The sequence below is a fragment of the Asparagus officinalis genome, chromosome 8, assembly GCF_001876935.1.
Source record: "Asparagus officinalis chromosome 8, Aspof.V1, whole genome shotgun sequence".
In the NCBI taxonomy this organism is placed as follows: Eukaryota; Viridiplantae; Streptophyta; class Magnoliopsida; order Asparagales; family Asparagaceae; genus Asparagus; species Asparagus officinalis.
In genome coordinates, this window is record NC_033801.1 from 108,237,326 (window position 1) to 108,253,959 (window position 16,634).

Consider the following 16,634-nt stretch of genomic DNA (forward strand, 5'->3'; position numbering starts at 1 on the left):
AGAGAGAGATGGCGAGGGAGGCCGAGAGAGAAGAGAGGCAGAGAGGGAAAAGTGCAGGAGAGAGGAGTGAGAGACAGGAAGGGAGAGAAGAGTAGAGAGATAGAGGGAGAGGGGACATGCAGGAGATGGAACCTTGAGAGGGGCAGCGAGATTGCAGGAGAGAGATGTGGAGCGGAGGCCGAGAGGAGAGGCCTGAGAGACGGAGAGGAGAGGGAAAGCAGAGAGGGAGCGCTACGATACATGAGAGGGAGAGAGATGAGGCAAGAGAAGGAGAGCGGTGAGAGATGAGAGGGAAGGGACAGGCAGAGAAGCCCTTGAGAGGGCCAGGGAAAGGCTCAGGGTGAGAGGAGATACGAGGGAGGCCAGAGAAAAGGAGACCGAGAGACACGAGAGGGACAGGGAATGGCAGGAGAGGGAGGCTGAGGAGACAGGAGAGGGAGAGGCAGGGAGAGGGAGAGGGAAGAGGTAGAGAGATGAGATGGAGAGGTGAGAGCGGACATGGCCAGGAGATGGCCCTTGAGAGGGCAAGGGAGAGAACAAGAGAGAGATGCGAGGAGGTCGAGAGGCGGAGGTCGAGAGGACATGAGAGGGAGAATAGGAAAGCAGGAGAGGGAGGCTATAGAGAAGAGAGGGAGAAGCAGGAAGAGGATGCGAGGGAGGCCTGAGAGGGAGGCAGGAGAAAGGAGAGGGAGGAAGCGAAAGACAGGGAGAGGGAGACTTGAGAGGCAGGAGAAGGAGTTGGGACAAACAGGAGATAGACCTTAAGAGGGCCAGAGAGAGGCAGCGAGAGAGATGCATAGGGAGGCCGAGGAGGGAGGAGAGGGAGAGGGAAGTCGGAGAGAAGAGCTGAAGAGACATGAGATGGAGAGAGGAAGAAGAGATCGAGAGGGAGGGGACATGAGGAGATGCCCCTTGAGAGGGCCAGGGGAGAGTCAGGAGAGAGATGCGAGGGAGGCCAAGGAGACATGAGGGCGAGAGGGAAAGCAGTGAAGGAGGCTGAGAGACAGGAGAGGAGCGGAGAGGTACCTAGGAGAGGGAGAGGAGAGAGATGAGAGGGAGTGCGACAGGCAGGAGATGATCTTGAGAGGGCCGGGGGGAGAGGCAGGGAGAGAGGATACGAGGGAAGGTCGAGAGGGAGGCCGAGAGGGGAGAGGGACGAGGAAAGGCAGGGAAGGAGGCTGAGAGACAGGAGAGCTGAGAGGGAAGAGGCGGAGATGGGAGTGGCGACAGGTAGGAGATGGCCTTGAGAGGGCCAGGGAGGGGCCAGGGAGAGAGATGCGAGCGTAGGCCAAGAGACAGGAGAGGGAGAGGGAAAGCAGGAGGGAGCTGAGAGACAGAAGAGGGAGAGGGAGAGGGAGGCAGGAGAGGGAGATGGAGAGGAACAGGCAGAGAGATGACCTTGCAGAGGGCAGCGAGAGGCAACTCGAGAGAGATGTGAGTGAGTCGAGAGGTAGCGAGAGACAGGAGAGGGAGAAGGAAAGTCAGGAGAGGAGGCTGACGAGAAAGGAGAGGGCAGAAGCGAGAGGGCAGGAGAGGAGAGGGGGAGAGATGAGAGCGAGAGGGACAGAACAGAATATGGCCCTTGAGAGGGGCCTACGGAGAGGCCCAGAAGAGAGATTGCGAGGGAGGCCGAGAGGGAGGCAAGAGACAGGAGACGGAGGGAAATGCAGGAGGAGAGCGGGACTGAGAGACAGGTGGAGGGAAGGCAGGAGAGACACAGGACTGAGAGAGGGGGACAGACGATGAGATGACCCTTTAGAGGACGTCAGGAGAGCGCAGTGGCAAGAGAGCGAGAGCCGACGAGGGAGGAGAGGGAGAGGGAAAGGCAGCTGAGAGGGTATGGGCGACGAGACAGGAGAGGGAGAGAAGAGACGATGAGAGGGGAGAGGTGACAGGCCGAGGAGATGGCCCTTGAGAGGGCTAGGAGAGCAGGAGAGTAGATGCCGAGCGGAGTCCTGAGAGGGCGCCGAGAGACAGGAGAAGGAGACGGAAGACAGGAGAGGGAGGCTGAGAGACAGGAGAGAGGAGAGAGGGATGAGAGGGGGAGAGGGAAACAGGCAGCGAGATGGCCCTTGAGAGTCAGGAGAAGGCAGGAGAGAGATGCGAGGAGCGAGGGAGGCGGGAGACATGAAGAAAAGAGGTGAAAGGCAGTTGAGCGGAGGCTGAGAGACAGGAGAGCGCGAGACGGGAGAGGCGGGATGAGAGGGAGGAGAGGGAGAGGGAGAGGGACAGGCAGGAGATGACCCTTGAGAGGGCAAGGGAGAGGCAAGAGAGAGATGTGAGTGAGTCCGAGAGGGAGGCCGAGAGACAGGAGAGGGAGAAGGAAAGTCAGGAGAGGGAGGCTGAGAGAAAGGAGAGGGAGAAGGAGAGGCAGGAGAGGGAGAGGGGGAGAGATGAGAGGGAGAGGGACAGACAGAATATGGCCCTTGAGAGGGCTAGGGAGAGGCAGAAGAGAGATGCGAGGGAGGCCGAGAGGGAGGCCAAGAGACAGGAGAGGGAGAGGGAAAGGCAGGAGAGGGAGACTGAGAGACAGGTGAGGAAGAGGGAGAGACAGGAGAGAGAGGGGGACAGACATGAGATGACCCTTTAGAGGGTCAGGGAGAGGGAGGAGAGAGATGCGAGGGAGGCCGAGAGGTGGCCGAGAGATAGGAGAGGGAGAGGGAAAGGCAAGAGAGGGAGGCTGAGAGACATGAAAGGGAGAGGGAAAGGCAGGAGAGGGAGACTGAGAGACAGGAGAGGGAGAGGAAGAGGCAGGAGAGGGAGAGGGAGAGAGATGAGAAGGAGAAGGACAGACAGGAGATGACCGTTGAGAGAGCTAGCGAGAGACATGTGGGAGATGCGAGGGAGGCCGAGAGGGAGGCCGAGAGACAGGAGAGGGAGAGGGAAAGGCAGGAGAGGGAGGTTGAGAGACAGGAGAGGGAGAGGGAGAGGTAGCCCTTGAGAGGGCAAGGGAGAGGTAGGAGAGAGATGCGAGGGAGGCTGAGAGGGAGGCCGAGAGACAGGAGAGGGAGAGGGAAAGGCAGGAGAGGGAGGCTGAGAGGCAGGAGAGGGAGAGGGACAGGCAGGAGAGGGAGAGGGATAGTGCAAGAGTCTAACACTATGAAACCACTCCCCCCTCATAATACACGAAATAATTTACCCCTAAAGAACAGGGTTACGTGATCGGTTTTCTTTATACTTCACTGATTTCGACGAAAACCGACATCAATCCTGTAGAGGAGTAATTTTATAAGTTTTACCTATAATAATAATAATAATAACAACAACAACAACAAGAGCAATAATAGCAATGACAATGATAATAATAATAATAATAATAGCATATAAGTGTTATGCAACATATACAGCGAAAGATTTTGCCTCAAATTATCACTTAATTATAAAGTATTTATAATTTGTAAGTAAATCAAATTAGTTACCTTTTGGTTGCTTTCATATCGCTACCAAAACTAATTTGTAAGTAAATCAAATTAGTTCGCCTGACAGCTTGAGGCTCGCCTGAAGGCCAAGCTCGCCTGAAGGTTTGAAGTTCGCCTGCATAAGGCAAACTCGCCAGACAACTCGAAGCTCGCCTGCATAAGGCAAGCTCGTCTGCAGGGTCGCTAGCCCACCTGTAGGGTTTCCAGCTCGCCTAGCTTGTCAGCCGCCCACTTGGGGTATGTGAGTAGTCACATCAATGGTCACATCCCACAGCTAGGGAAGCATGGCGCCCCTCACCTAGGCTAGGCATGGCCAAAACTCTCCTAATAGCCGTTATGACTACAAGAATAGGTGGCTAGCTCCCTCACCCCTACTAGTGGTCAAATCCCACAAATCAAGGGATGGCCTATGCCATCCCTAGCCTATTTAAGGCCACCTTCACACAACGTGAAGGGTGGTTGATTGGCTTTTGCTTGATTAGCTAGCTAATCTTCCAAAGGTTGAACCTTGGCTCATTTGCTAAAGGCTCCCTCATTTGCTCGGCTTGAAGATTGCAGAGACGAGACTTGTCTGAACTCTCAGACTTGAGGCTCTTAGGCTTTTTGCAAGCTCTTGCATAGCAGCCCCCTTCAAGCAGTCGGCCCACAAGCACGAGCACTGGTTTGGCCTCGGGCAGACTCGAACTCGACCAACACGAGCTTTTACTATGTACTAAAGCTCGCCTGCAACTTCGCTCGAATCGTCCAAGGGAAACAAACTCGATTCAGACACTGAGGGAGGCATCCTATCGCTACCAAAGACCCCACGCTAAACAAGGAGGGCATTCCCTCCGCTTCTGTTGTAACTTTGATTTATTAATTTGTAATAAGTAATTCTTATCAAAACAAACGAAATCCCCATTCCAGGAAATCAATTTTTACACCTACAGAGTTTAACCGGTATGACTAATTAAAAGTAGTTTACAGGTTTCAGTTTTTTGTGAGAGGGGTATAACTAGCAAATCACCGAAAAGATAAAGTAAATCGAATATTCCCTCTATATTAACCAAAGTTTCACTATGGGCGCTTATTTGAATATACTAATTAATAGGATTTGCGGTGCCGAAGGTTAATTTCAAAGACCCCGCTAGGTGGCTGGGGGTTGCTGATATCGAAATAACTAATTATTGTTTCTTTAAAAAACTTTTCCCAAACCTTTAATAAAATAGATTTTTTAAGGGGGGTGTTTGTTTTGACGATATTGAAACGACCAACTATTATTTATTGAAAGAACTTCCCAAATGTTTAATAAAATAGCCATAGAGAAAGATAAAATAAAGTGACAAGTGACAACGTATCCAACAACGCTACAATTGACATTCTCCTCAAACAAAACAAAAAATAAAAAAAGAGAGAAAAAGAAAAACAAAACCCCCCCCTGGCTGGACATCACTCCGTACTCGTCCGCAACCGGTTAACTTAATGACCACGTAAAAACGACAAAAACCCCTTCAATTTTGTAATTGTTTCTCTGTCATCACTCGGTCCTCTCTCTCTCTCTCTCTCTCTCTCTCTCTCTCTCTCTCTCTCTCTCTCTCTCTCTCCAGAAACGAAGATTCTCTATTCTCCTCTCTCCCTCTCTCCCTCTCTCCATCCTCCCCCTCACCGTCATGACGATCTCCGAGAGACCGAATTCATCGCAGTTTTGCCGAAAGGTCGCTCGGAAGAGGAACTGTTCCGAGCGAAGGGGCGCCCCCCATCGCCGTTGTCGGCGCTGGCACGCTCAGCCGCAGGATCTTCCGTCGACGCGGATCCGAAACAATCACGGATCCCACCGGCCCCACACCGTCCTCCTCCTCCTCCTCCTCCTCCTCCCGATCGTCAGCGACGTCGACTCCTCCTGGGGCAACGAAGGAGGCCGAGAGGGAGGCTGAGAGACTGGAGAGGGAGAGGGACAAGCAGGAGAGGGAGAGGGAGAGGGAGAGGGAGAGAGATGAGAGGGAGAGGGACAAGCAGGAGATGGCCCTTGAGAGGGCCAGGGAGAGGCCAGCATTGGGGCGTGTTCGCAGTGAGCCGCCGCGCACAGTCTCTAAAGGGGGGTTATTGGTTGGGAGCAAATTGGGGCCAAGTGGGAAAAATTGTTCCAAGATGGAACAATTTTAGCGCGCCTTATGGGAATATTTTGAAGTGGGGTAAAGTGGGATAATGAGATTAATTTGAAGCATTTGATTTGCAAGTTCAATGTGGGATATATTGATGATGTGACAGCCTAGTTAAAATATAATTTTAATCTATAATTTACTTCTAAAATTAACTTTATGCGCATTGGTTTAGTATATTATTATAATATAACATTATTTTAGTACTTTAATTAAAATCCATAATTATATTGTACTATACTTTACAGATTACGTATTATTAATTATTATATTATATTATATTAGCCAATGGCTATATAAAGCTAATATATAATAATTAATATAATATAGATATTGAATATATTTTAATATAATATTTTAATAAATATATTATTTAAATATGAATACATTATTTAATTTATCAAAAATTATAGATATGTTTATATCAATAATTCTATTAACATTAATATTTGTATGGCTACATTATATAAATAATATGATATAAATATGAATAGATATATTAATATAAATACTTAATAATATATTTTTATTAATTTAATATATTATAATATAGTATCCAAGGATATAATATACTTTATAAAATATTAAATATTTTTAATTTATTCAATGTAATATTTTTAAAATATTAATATTAAAATTACAATATTATATATATATTAAATATATATGGTATATTATATCATAAGTATATAACATGATAAGTTACAATAATATATATTAAAGTAGGTATGCTGTTATAGTATAATATATTATTTATTTGCAAACTATAGTATTATGATTATATTATATCATAAATATTGTTTACTAAAATATTAGTTAATTATTATATTATACTTATAATAGTATGTGCATATATAGTTAATAACTATAATATATTTTATAAATTAGTTATGATAATAATATATTATATAAATAATATATGATATTAAAATATTATATAATATTAATAATAAATATGTTATATATAACTCCTAATTAATGATTATGTAATAATATATTACATAATACTATTAATATAAATGTTATGTAAAATATTGCTTATATTTTATTAAAAATTTTTAATATATGTTATTTCAAAATATTATATAATATTATCAATAAATATGTTATACTATAATACTATTTATAATATTATTGAATATATGTTATTCAGATTATGTTATTAAAATATTATATAATGTTTATATTTTTATATATCATATCATATATTTATGAATCGATAATTAGCATATATTAGTTAAGTAATAGCAAAAATATTTAAAATTATCCCAATTGGCCTTCAAATGGAACACATTGTTCCAATATGGAGGACTGGGTGATTGCTTTACTATTGGGGAGAAAATTTTATATATGAGTGGGGTAGGTTTTTATCTCAAGTGGTGTAGTTGGTCTGGCAATAGTGTCCAAAAAACTAACTAACGCAAAAGGTATTATCTTGTTTTCAATTGTCCAATAAATAACACTAAATGAAATAATCCCTAAAATTATCATCAAAATTATCCCCAAAATAGAATTCCTTAAAAACTAATTGGGATTACACATTTACACGCTCTCCGCCCACTCAATTCCCTTAAAAGCCGCTTCGACCTTATGCCATTGCATGGGTTTCTTTATTTATGCTCGTTTTTATTTGTTTACCCCTCCCGCTCTACTTTGTAGGTCAATCTACTTCTAGTTTTGTTTCTGAGTAGTTTGAATAAAAATGGACATTTTGTCGCATGATCAGTGGTCCAGGAAGGAGTCTGCTTATTTGGGGAGCTTGAAGAAGCTCTCATGCAAGGAGTTGTTGATCAGGACAAGAAGCGTAATGCGCTCTCGTCTCTCTCTTCCCCTGCTCTCTCCAAGAAATTAATAGTCTTCAGCAGTGAATCACATGAGAGTAAAAACCAACTTACTGCTTCAGAGGTGGTTTTTAAAGCATGGCGAATACTAACAACTCTCTTGATCAAAAAGGGAAAGAATATGAGCGCTTTTGAACAAAACTGACAGCTTTTCAGTCCTGCTTCTCCTTGCAAATTAAGAATCGTAAAGGGCAGCAGGCTTTTGTTTTGATCCTCTGACCAAAAAATAAATTTTTCTCTTGCAGGCTTGTTTTTCACGACGAGACCCCTCCCACTCTTGAGATCTGTCCCCTCTTGGCCAATGAGATTTCAGCCAGTCCTTTGGCCTTTTGTTTTCCTTTTTCATTTTCAATACCACACCGCTAATTCTATTAATTATTGGCGTTGTAAAACAATAGAATTTATATTATACAATACATACATAGGGGAGTTCAACAGTCAGGCAGAAGGGAGCACAGAGGACTCAGGAATCGTTCAACACAATGTTCACAAATCTCTCAGCTCGAATCAGAGTGATTCTCTCATTGAGGCAAACAGTATGCATAATAACAACAAGGCTTCATCAGAGCAGTCCTCTGGGCCCGTCCTCCTCCCCTTCTCCTGCCTCGCCGACCGTCGAGGCGGTCGGACTCCCTCCCGAGGCTGAGAGATGGCCATTAGTATGCTACATTATATAATAATTATATAATAATTAATATAATATATATAATATAATACTTTAATAATATATTATTTAATTTAATATATTATAATATAGTATCATAGGATATAATGTACTTTATAAAATATTATAATATTTTACTTTATTCAATGTAATATTTTTAAAAATTTTATATTAAAATTAAAATATAATATAACATATATATATTACATGATAATTACAATAATATATATTAAAAGGTATCATGTTATAGTTAATATATTATATTATTTCAAACTATAGTATTATATTATATTATATCATAATATTTTACTAATATTAGTAATTATTATATTATATTATAATAGTATGTCATATATATAATAACTATAATAATATTTTATAAATTAGTTATATAATAATATATTATATAATAATATATGATATTAAAATATTATATAATATTATAATAAATATGTTATACTATAATTACTAATTAATATTATGTAATAATATATTACATAATACTATTAATATATGTTATTAAAATATTATATATATTTTATTAAAATTTTAATATATGTTATTAAAATATTATATAATATTATAATAAATATGTTATACTATAATTACTATTATATAATATTATTAATATATGTTATTAGATTATGTTATTAAAATATTAATATATGTTATATTTTATATATCATATCATATATTTATAATATAATTAGCATATATTAGTTAAGTAATACAAAAATATTTTAAAATTATCCCAATTGCCTTCAAAGTGGAACAACATTGTTCCAATATGGAGGATGGGGTATTCTTTACTATTGGGGAGAAAATTTTTATATATGAGTGGGGTAGTTTTATCTCAAGTGGTGTAATTGTCTCACTAGTGTTCCAAAAAACTAATAACGCAAAAGGTATTATCCTTGTTTCATTGTCCCAATAAATAACACTATGAAATAGAATCCCTAAAATTATCTCATTATCCCCCAAAATAGAATCCCTAAAACTATTGGGATTACACATTTACACCTCTCCCCCACCAATTCCCTTAAAACCTTCGACCCTTATCCATTCATGGGTTTCTTTATTTATGCTCATTTTTTATTTGTTTCCCCCTCCCCTCTCTTTGTACTCAATCTTACTTCTAGTTTTGTTTCTGAGTAGTTTGAATAAAAATGGACATTTTGTGCATGATCAGTGGTCAGGAAGGAGCTGCTTATTTTGGGGAGCTTGAAGAAGCTCTCATGCAAGGAGTTGTTGATCAGGACAAGAAGCGTATGCGCTCTCTCTCTCTCTTCCCCTCTCTCTCAAGAAATTAATAGTCTTCACAGTGATCACATGAGAGTAAAAACCAACTACTGCTTCAGAGGTGGTTTTAAAGCATGGCGAATACTAACAACTCTCTTGATCAAAAAGGGGAAAAGAATATGAGCGCTTTTGAACAAAACTGACACTTTTCAGTCCTTTCTCCCTTGCAAATTAAGAATCGTAAAGGGCAGCAGGCTTTGTTTTGATCCTCTGACCATAAAATTTTTCTCTTGCAGCTTTTTTCACGACGAGACCCCCTCCCACTCTTGAGATCTTCCCCTCTTGGCCAATGAGATTTCAGCAGTCCTTTGCCTTTTGTTTCTTCTTCATTTTCAATACCACACCCCTAATTCTATTTTATTATTGCTGTTGTAAACAACAATAACAATTATATATACATACATACATAGGGGAGTTCACAGTCAGCAGAAGGGAGCACAGAGGACTCAGGATCAGCTCAACACACAAATCTCTCAGCTCGAATCAGAGTGATCTCCATTGAGCAACAGTACTCATAATAACAACAAAGCTTCATCAGAGCAGTCCTCTGCCCGTCCTCCTCTTCCTCCTCCTCCCGACCGTCGGCGGCGTCGACTCCTCCCGAGGCTGAGAGATGGCCCTTGAGAGGCCGGCTTTGGGGGTGTTCCAAGTGAGCCCCCGCACCCCATTTTCTTTTATGTAATTATATTTATATATATGAAAAAATAAATGTGGACCGTCCATTTCACATATAGCTTAATCTCAACCCTCTGACCAAAAATCCTCTTTCAAAAACGCATCAGCCTCACCCCTACTCATTTCTTCATCTGATTCTCCACGAATCCTCATCAAACCCAGCGCTCGGCCCAAATCCACCCAGGCAGTCGCCGTTCAGCGTACTTCGCCGCCCCGCCGCCCCTGAGGGCTGAGTCCCATCATCCTCTCCGACTTCCGCGAGCGCCGGAGGCGGCGAGGCCAGCCCCAAATCGCCGCCAGCCTCCATCCTCTCTCCGCCCTCAGCGGCTCAGCTCAGCCTCAGCCCCGAAATCACCGCCAGCCCCGAAATCGCCGACTTCGGTTCGGAATCGGAGTTGTTCGGAGCTCGCCGACGCCGCGGTCTCTCGACTCTCGCCTGAGCTCTCCCATCTCCTCTTCTCGCGTATGATTCCTTTGTTTTTTTATATTTTTTATAATTTTTTCTGTTGTGATTTTAGGGTTTTGTTGCTGATTTGGGATTTGATTTCTTGTATTGCAAGAGATCCAAGCGGCCAAGCGTGTCTTACATTTTCGGTGCTGCCGTGCTGCAGTTGCCGTAGTGCTGTGCTGCTGCTCTGTATTGTTCAGCCGGAGCCGGAGCTGTTCAACGGGTTGTATTGTTCCGAATCTTTTGACTTCTTTCAATTTGATTGTGATATTTTTAGTTTTACTAGTTTTTATGCACATGCAGTGCACATGGTAAAATATCAAAAAAAATTCTTTTATATTTATTTCATTACTATAATTAAGACAGATTCATCTTGAGTTCAAATATGTAAAATTGAATTATTAGATATACAATTTTTTTATTTAAATATTATTAAAAAATAATGTAATGGATTTTTAAGCTAAAGTAGGATGAATATACCTAATTGGGATATTGTAATTGTTTTTATGAACTATAGTTATAGCAATAAAGAAATAATATTCGGACAAATTTTCAAAACCAACCCATTTGATGTTTTAATTGCAAAAAACGACCCGTTCCTAACTTATTTAGAGAAACCGACCTGGTTTCAGCACTGTCGCTGAAACCAGGTCGGTTTTTCTAAAAAACTTTACGAAACTTCACGGGAGTTGAACTCCCGTGAAGTTTTTTCTCATAACAAAACTTCACGGGAGTTGAACTCCCGTGAAGTTTGGGAAATTTTTTTTCAAAAACCGACCCAGTTTCAACCAACTGGGTCGGTTTTTATAAATAAAATAGAAACGGGTCGTTTTTTGCAATTAAATCATGAAATGGGTCGGTTTTGAAAATTTGTCCTATTTCTTATTGCATTGAAAATAGAATTGCACAGTTTCTTTTGGATATTATAAGCTTAATTTGGACATTTTAATTGATTTCTTAAGAAAAATTATCAATTGACATAATAATATCTTCAAGTAGAATAGTAAAAGAAAATAAGTTAAATGAATACTTCATGTCATATTCCAAACTCTACTAAACATTAATGAATATACCTAATTATTCTGATAAATTAATTTATAACATTATATATTAGTTCATTGGTTTATATAGGTAGTTTGCTCCGATTTTAATGCATCGGTTGAAATGTGGTACCGTACTTTGTTTAATTAAGATAACAAAGTCAATAGTTGGAAATAAAATAAGGTTAATAGAACAAAAAGGTAAATTTCATTGCCATGAACAATTAGTGGTCCAGGAAAAAAACCATAAATCATCTGATTAAAGAAAACTACATTAAAGATAAAATCGGTACAAAATACCACATATTATTATAATATAACTCGTTAATAAGATATCATGAACTTTTATTTTATATTTTACTTGGTACCGTGAATTTTTAGATAGAGTCACTAAACTACCATGAACATTACGTTATTTTTAAGATAATCATTACACATCTTTAGATATCAACATGAACATTAGTTGATAGTTTACGTGAGTATATTTTCTGCAAATTAAACTCAAAGACGTGGTTGGAAAATAAGATGACTTATTTGCAATGCTTTTGAATAGAACAAAATTTGGCATAGTTCGAAATGGTGAAACGAAATAATGGGAAATATGTTTCTTGAACGCTCGTGGTAGTCCTCCATCAATTTGTATTATCATACTTAAAAAAATGAATAACATCTTCCCTCATGAAATGCCTTTCACTGTAAATATTGACTATTGCTTATGAAATCACATGTGAAACGTAAGCATCTTATGTATTTTGTTGAAGCCATCTGTGGCAGTTTTCAAGCTTACAAGGTTGAGGGCATCTGAGTCACACCATGCGTGAAGAAATGGGAGGTTAATAAAATCTTTTTAAAGCGAGCAGTATAAATATCTGTCGTGTCAAAAGGTTCCATTACTTTGAAAAAAAATGTCCTCATTCTTCCAATTTCAGCCAGTTGAATGTAAAGAATGTTTTCTCTGACTTAACTGCAGGGAATGGAAAGGATGCTTTTTTAAATTTTTTTCATGTTGTACGCATATCTTAGAAATCTACATTGAAGACCTCAAATAATTTGCAGTCAATTACAAAGAAGCAAGAACCACACAGAAAAGAGTTTGAAATTCAGATGAGTTGCATTCTGCATAGGTTAAAGTAGTCCATAGCAAAGGATACGACACTAATTGACATAAGGAATCGGAGGGAAACAATCAAAGCAGATTTTGTTTTTATAATTTATTGAAAAAAGATCCAATTTGTGGTAGCTTAAGAAATTTTTCTCTATTTTGTTAATATTGCTTTGTAGGGGTAGGCAGACTTAAGGGCTCGAATTTTAGTTCTTAGTTTGTAATTGCATCCATCATCAAGAGTTGATTGCTATGTCTTTTCGGAGAACGCAGTTAAAAAATAATAATTTCTGATTAATAAAACTGATTTAATTGAAAAACCTAATTCAAAAGTTGCGTGGACTCAAATTAAACTTCCTAAACCAAATCAATTAAAGAAACGTCTTGTTGTTTTTGGGTTCCCATAAAATGTCTAAAAAGAGCAATAGTCCTGATGCTGGTTAGGAAACAGTGAAAACTCGCTGTTTTTTTAACAATTTCCTAACTGTGAGACTGCATACATAGTAATAACCCTTTTTATTTTTTTCCTTTCAGTATCCAGTTTTGTGATCCCATTAACCTGATACATGTTTAATATATTTGTTTTCTCTTTCATTTTAATCAAATAAAATATATAATCAAATAAACTCAAATTAAAATAATATTAAATATGAAGATTTACCTTGATAGATGGAAGAACCTGCAACAATCAAATCATTAATCCTCTAAATACTGCATGAAAGCTAAAGAAATTAAAAAACATCAATTACCATAAAAACTAATTGCAGCACAAAACAAGTATCACCATTAAATCAAATACACAACATTACTAAAGAATAATTATGGAAATAAAAAAGGAACATATGTTGAAGGAGATGAAATTACTATGAAAGTTGTGTAACTTCGGTTTATATATAGGCATAAGGTGTTACATGTGAAAGGATAATAGTCATAATTAGAGTTCTTGTTGTACAAATATTTAAAATTAAAAAATTAGAAAGCTCAAGATAAGAAGGAATTGGTTTATATAGGTAGTTTGCTCTGATTTTAATGAATGCGAGAAAAGCTAACGGGTAAAATCAAATAGGGAACTAACGCATAAATTGGTTAGCTCTGTTATTACTTTTCTTGCTTTTGAAGTTCCACCTCCACGGTTTGATTTTGACCACCGCTTTTTATCCCAAAAAAATCTTCTTATCCCTTCACTTCCAAAAATTAGAAACTATTGGCTATCGTGGATAAAAAATCTTCTTCTTTTACTTCAAAAACAAAGTTTCACTTCCAAAAATTAAAATTTGATTAGTGATAGGAAAATTTAAACTTTATAGGGCTATTTTTGTCTAACGAAAGATTTTCTCGAACTCGTGCTTTTAAAAGGAGTATGAAGTATGATTATACAAATGCCTCCAAGAAAATAACCAACCGTGATGCAAACATTGATTGGGTACTCAAGCGCAATTAACACTGAAAAATACAGAGAAGCCACTATGATTTCAAGTCTTGGCATTTTGGTAATGTTTGGAGAGCAACAATACCAAAAAAAAAAGAACTTTGATCCAACTAACAAACTAATATTTCTCCCAGTATCTTGGTCAGGTCCAACTTGACATGAACTTTAACATCCCTTCCTCTTTCAAAATTCAATGATACTGCTTAATCAAAATTGACTCGCTACATTTTTTTACAAATGCTTAAATTTCAAAATTCAATGTTACACAGTATGAGTTTCCACCCCGTTTGATAAAACAGACAATGAAATAAATATTGATTAAAAAATGATAGTGCTATTGTCAATTTGTTACACATACTTTGAATCCCATAACCATTAAAACTGCTGCAGTCACACCTTCAACAAAGTCAACCACACTCGAGTCGTGTTTTTCCTGCCAATATTCCTAACTTAATTTTTGAGCAAATTTCCTCCTTGCTCATCACACTACCTCTCAATTCATGAATATTATCGACAAATTTGTTTCAAACATAAATCGTCGAAAACCTAAAAATTCAGCCAATAAGAAAGCTTAGGCAGTTGAAACAGTATCGACTAGAGTTATTTCTACTACTTGAGCAGAACAACACTTCATAATGGACAAAAATCAGTGAAGCCCTAAGCGTGAGTTTGCCACCAAGAAATTTCGATCATCAACACAAACCCGATATCAAAATCTTTTCCTGAAGCTTTACAGATCAGAACAAAAACTACGGGGATAATCAATCAATTACAACTTGAAACTGTTTAACTACATATGAGCAGAAAAAGTACCTAAATCACTAACATCAATCAAACATAGAGAAGTATTGGATTGTAGACACATCAACACCCAAAAACTGTGAATTCTTTGCATTTACTCCCTGCAGAAACCTGCACAAGCTCTCATAGGCTTCTATGTAGGAAGTTGATGGCAATCGCGATCAAAAGAACAGCAACCCCGATGAAGAGCCTAATAGCAACCGTGAGCCTACGGATACCGACCGGGGCTGAACCACCTGTCGGAGCCTAAAGCCCGATGCGCCCAGAAACAACGACGCTAAGCCCCAAGTACGGAAGACCCTGCAATAGCCATGTCATTCCTCCGAACTTTACACACAGGCGTGCAGTCGGCATTGAGTCCTGCGCAAGACTCAGCTAACCAATCCGGTCGAGAGCGCCATCCAGCGCCACCCTACCATGTCGGAGCTCAGATTGTCCAGAATGTTGAGTGCTGACGAGAGGGAGAGGGCCAAGGAGAGGAGGGAGAGGGCCGAGGAGAGGGCTGACGAGAGGGAGGAAGCACCGAGCACGGCAACCCTCAACATTCTGGATAATCTGAGCTCTGGCATGGTGGGGGCCAGCGCTAGCATCGTCACGAGTCTTTCAGGACTCATCCGACCACGCCCTGCGGAAAGTTCCTGAGGAATGGTATAGGCTATGCGGGGTCTTGCGTACTCTTGGCGGCATCGGCCTTGGGCTCCATAGGTGGGTCAGCCTCACCGCTATCGGTAGGCTCACGGTTGCTATTAGCCTCTTCATCGGGGTTGCTGTTCTTTTGATCGCGATTGCCATCAACTTCCTACACAGAAGCCTATGAGAGCTTGTGCAGGCTTCTCCAGGGAGTAAATGCAAAATTATGGAGTGGAATTCACAGTTTTTGGGTGTTGGTGTGTCTACATTCCAATACTTCTCTATGTTTGATTGATGTTAGTGATTTAGGTACTTCTTCTGCTCATATGTAGTTAAACAGTTTCAAGTTGTAATTGATTGATTATCCCCGTAGTTTTTGTTCTGATCTGTAAAGCTTCAGGAAAAGATTTTGATATCGGGTTTGTGTTGATGATCGAAATTTCTTGGTGGGCAAACTCACACTTAGGGCTTCACTGATTTCTGTTCATTATGAAATGCTGTTCTGCTCAAGTAGCAGAAATAACTCTAGTCGATACTGTTTCAACTGCCTTAGCTTTCTTGTTGGCTGAATTTTCAGGTTTTCGACGATTATGTTTGAAACAAATTTGTCGATAATATTCATGAATTGAGAGGTGGTGTGATGAGCAAGGAGGAAATTTGCTCGAAAATTAAGTTAGGAATATTGGCAGGAAGAACATGACTCGAGTGTGGTTGGCTTTGTTGAAGGTGTGACTGCAGCAGCTTTAATGGTTATGGGATTCGCAGTATTTGTAACAAATTGACAATAGCACTATCATTTTTGAATCAATATTTGTTTCATTGTCTGTTTTATCAAACGGGGTGGAAACTCATACTGTGTGTATCATTGAATTTTGAAATTTAAGCATTTGAAAAAAAAATGTAGCGAGTCAATTTTGATTAAGCAGTATCATTGAATTTTGAAAGAGGAAGGGATGTTAAAGTTCACGTCAAGTTGGACCTGACCAAGATACTGGGAGAAATATTAGTTTGAAAGAGGAAGGGATGTTAAAGTTCACGTCAAGTTGGACCTGACCAAGATACTGGGAGAAATATTAGTTTGTTAGTTGGATCAGAGTTCTTTTTTACGTCAAGTTGGACCTGACCAAGATACTGGGAGAAATATTAGT

At 39.7% G+C, this 16,634-nt stretch overlaps 1 protein-coding gene across 1 annotated transcript; it reads left to right on the top strand.

Moving 5' to 3' along the window:
- Nucleotides 2,240-5,561, top strand: LOC109821685 (zinc finger CCCH domain-containing protein 13-like). Its single transcript, XM_020387850.1, has 3 exons — nucleotides 2,240-2,533; nucleotides 2,713-2,930; nucleotides 5,102-5,561. Exons 1-3 carry the CDS (start codon nucleotides 2,240-2,242, stop codon nucleotides 5,559-5,561), a joined length of 972 nt encoding a protein of 323 aa, XP_020243439.1.

Coding starts and splice junctions, on each gene's coding strand:
- LOC109821685 (XM_020387850.1), top strand. CDS start 2,240: ATGACCCTTGAGAGGGCAAGGGAGAGGCAAGAGAGAGATGTGAGTGAG. Junction 2,534..2,712: donor AGAGGGAGACTGAGAGACAG/GTGAGGAAGAGG, acceptor AGGGAAAGGCAG/GAGAGGGAGACTGAGAGACA. Junction 2,931..5,101: donor CAGGAGAGGGAGAGGGAGAG/GTAGCCCTTGAG, acceptor AATTCATCGCAG/TTTTGCCGAAAGGTCGCTCG.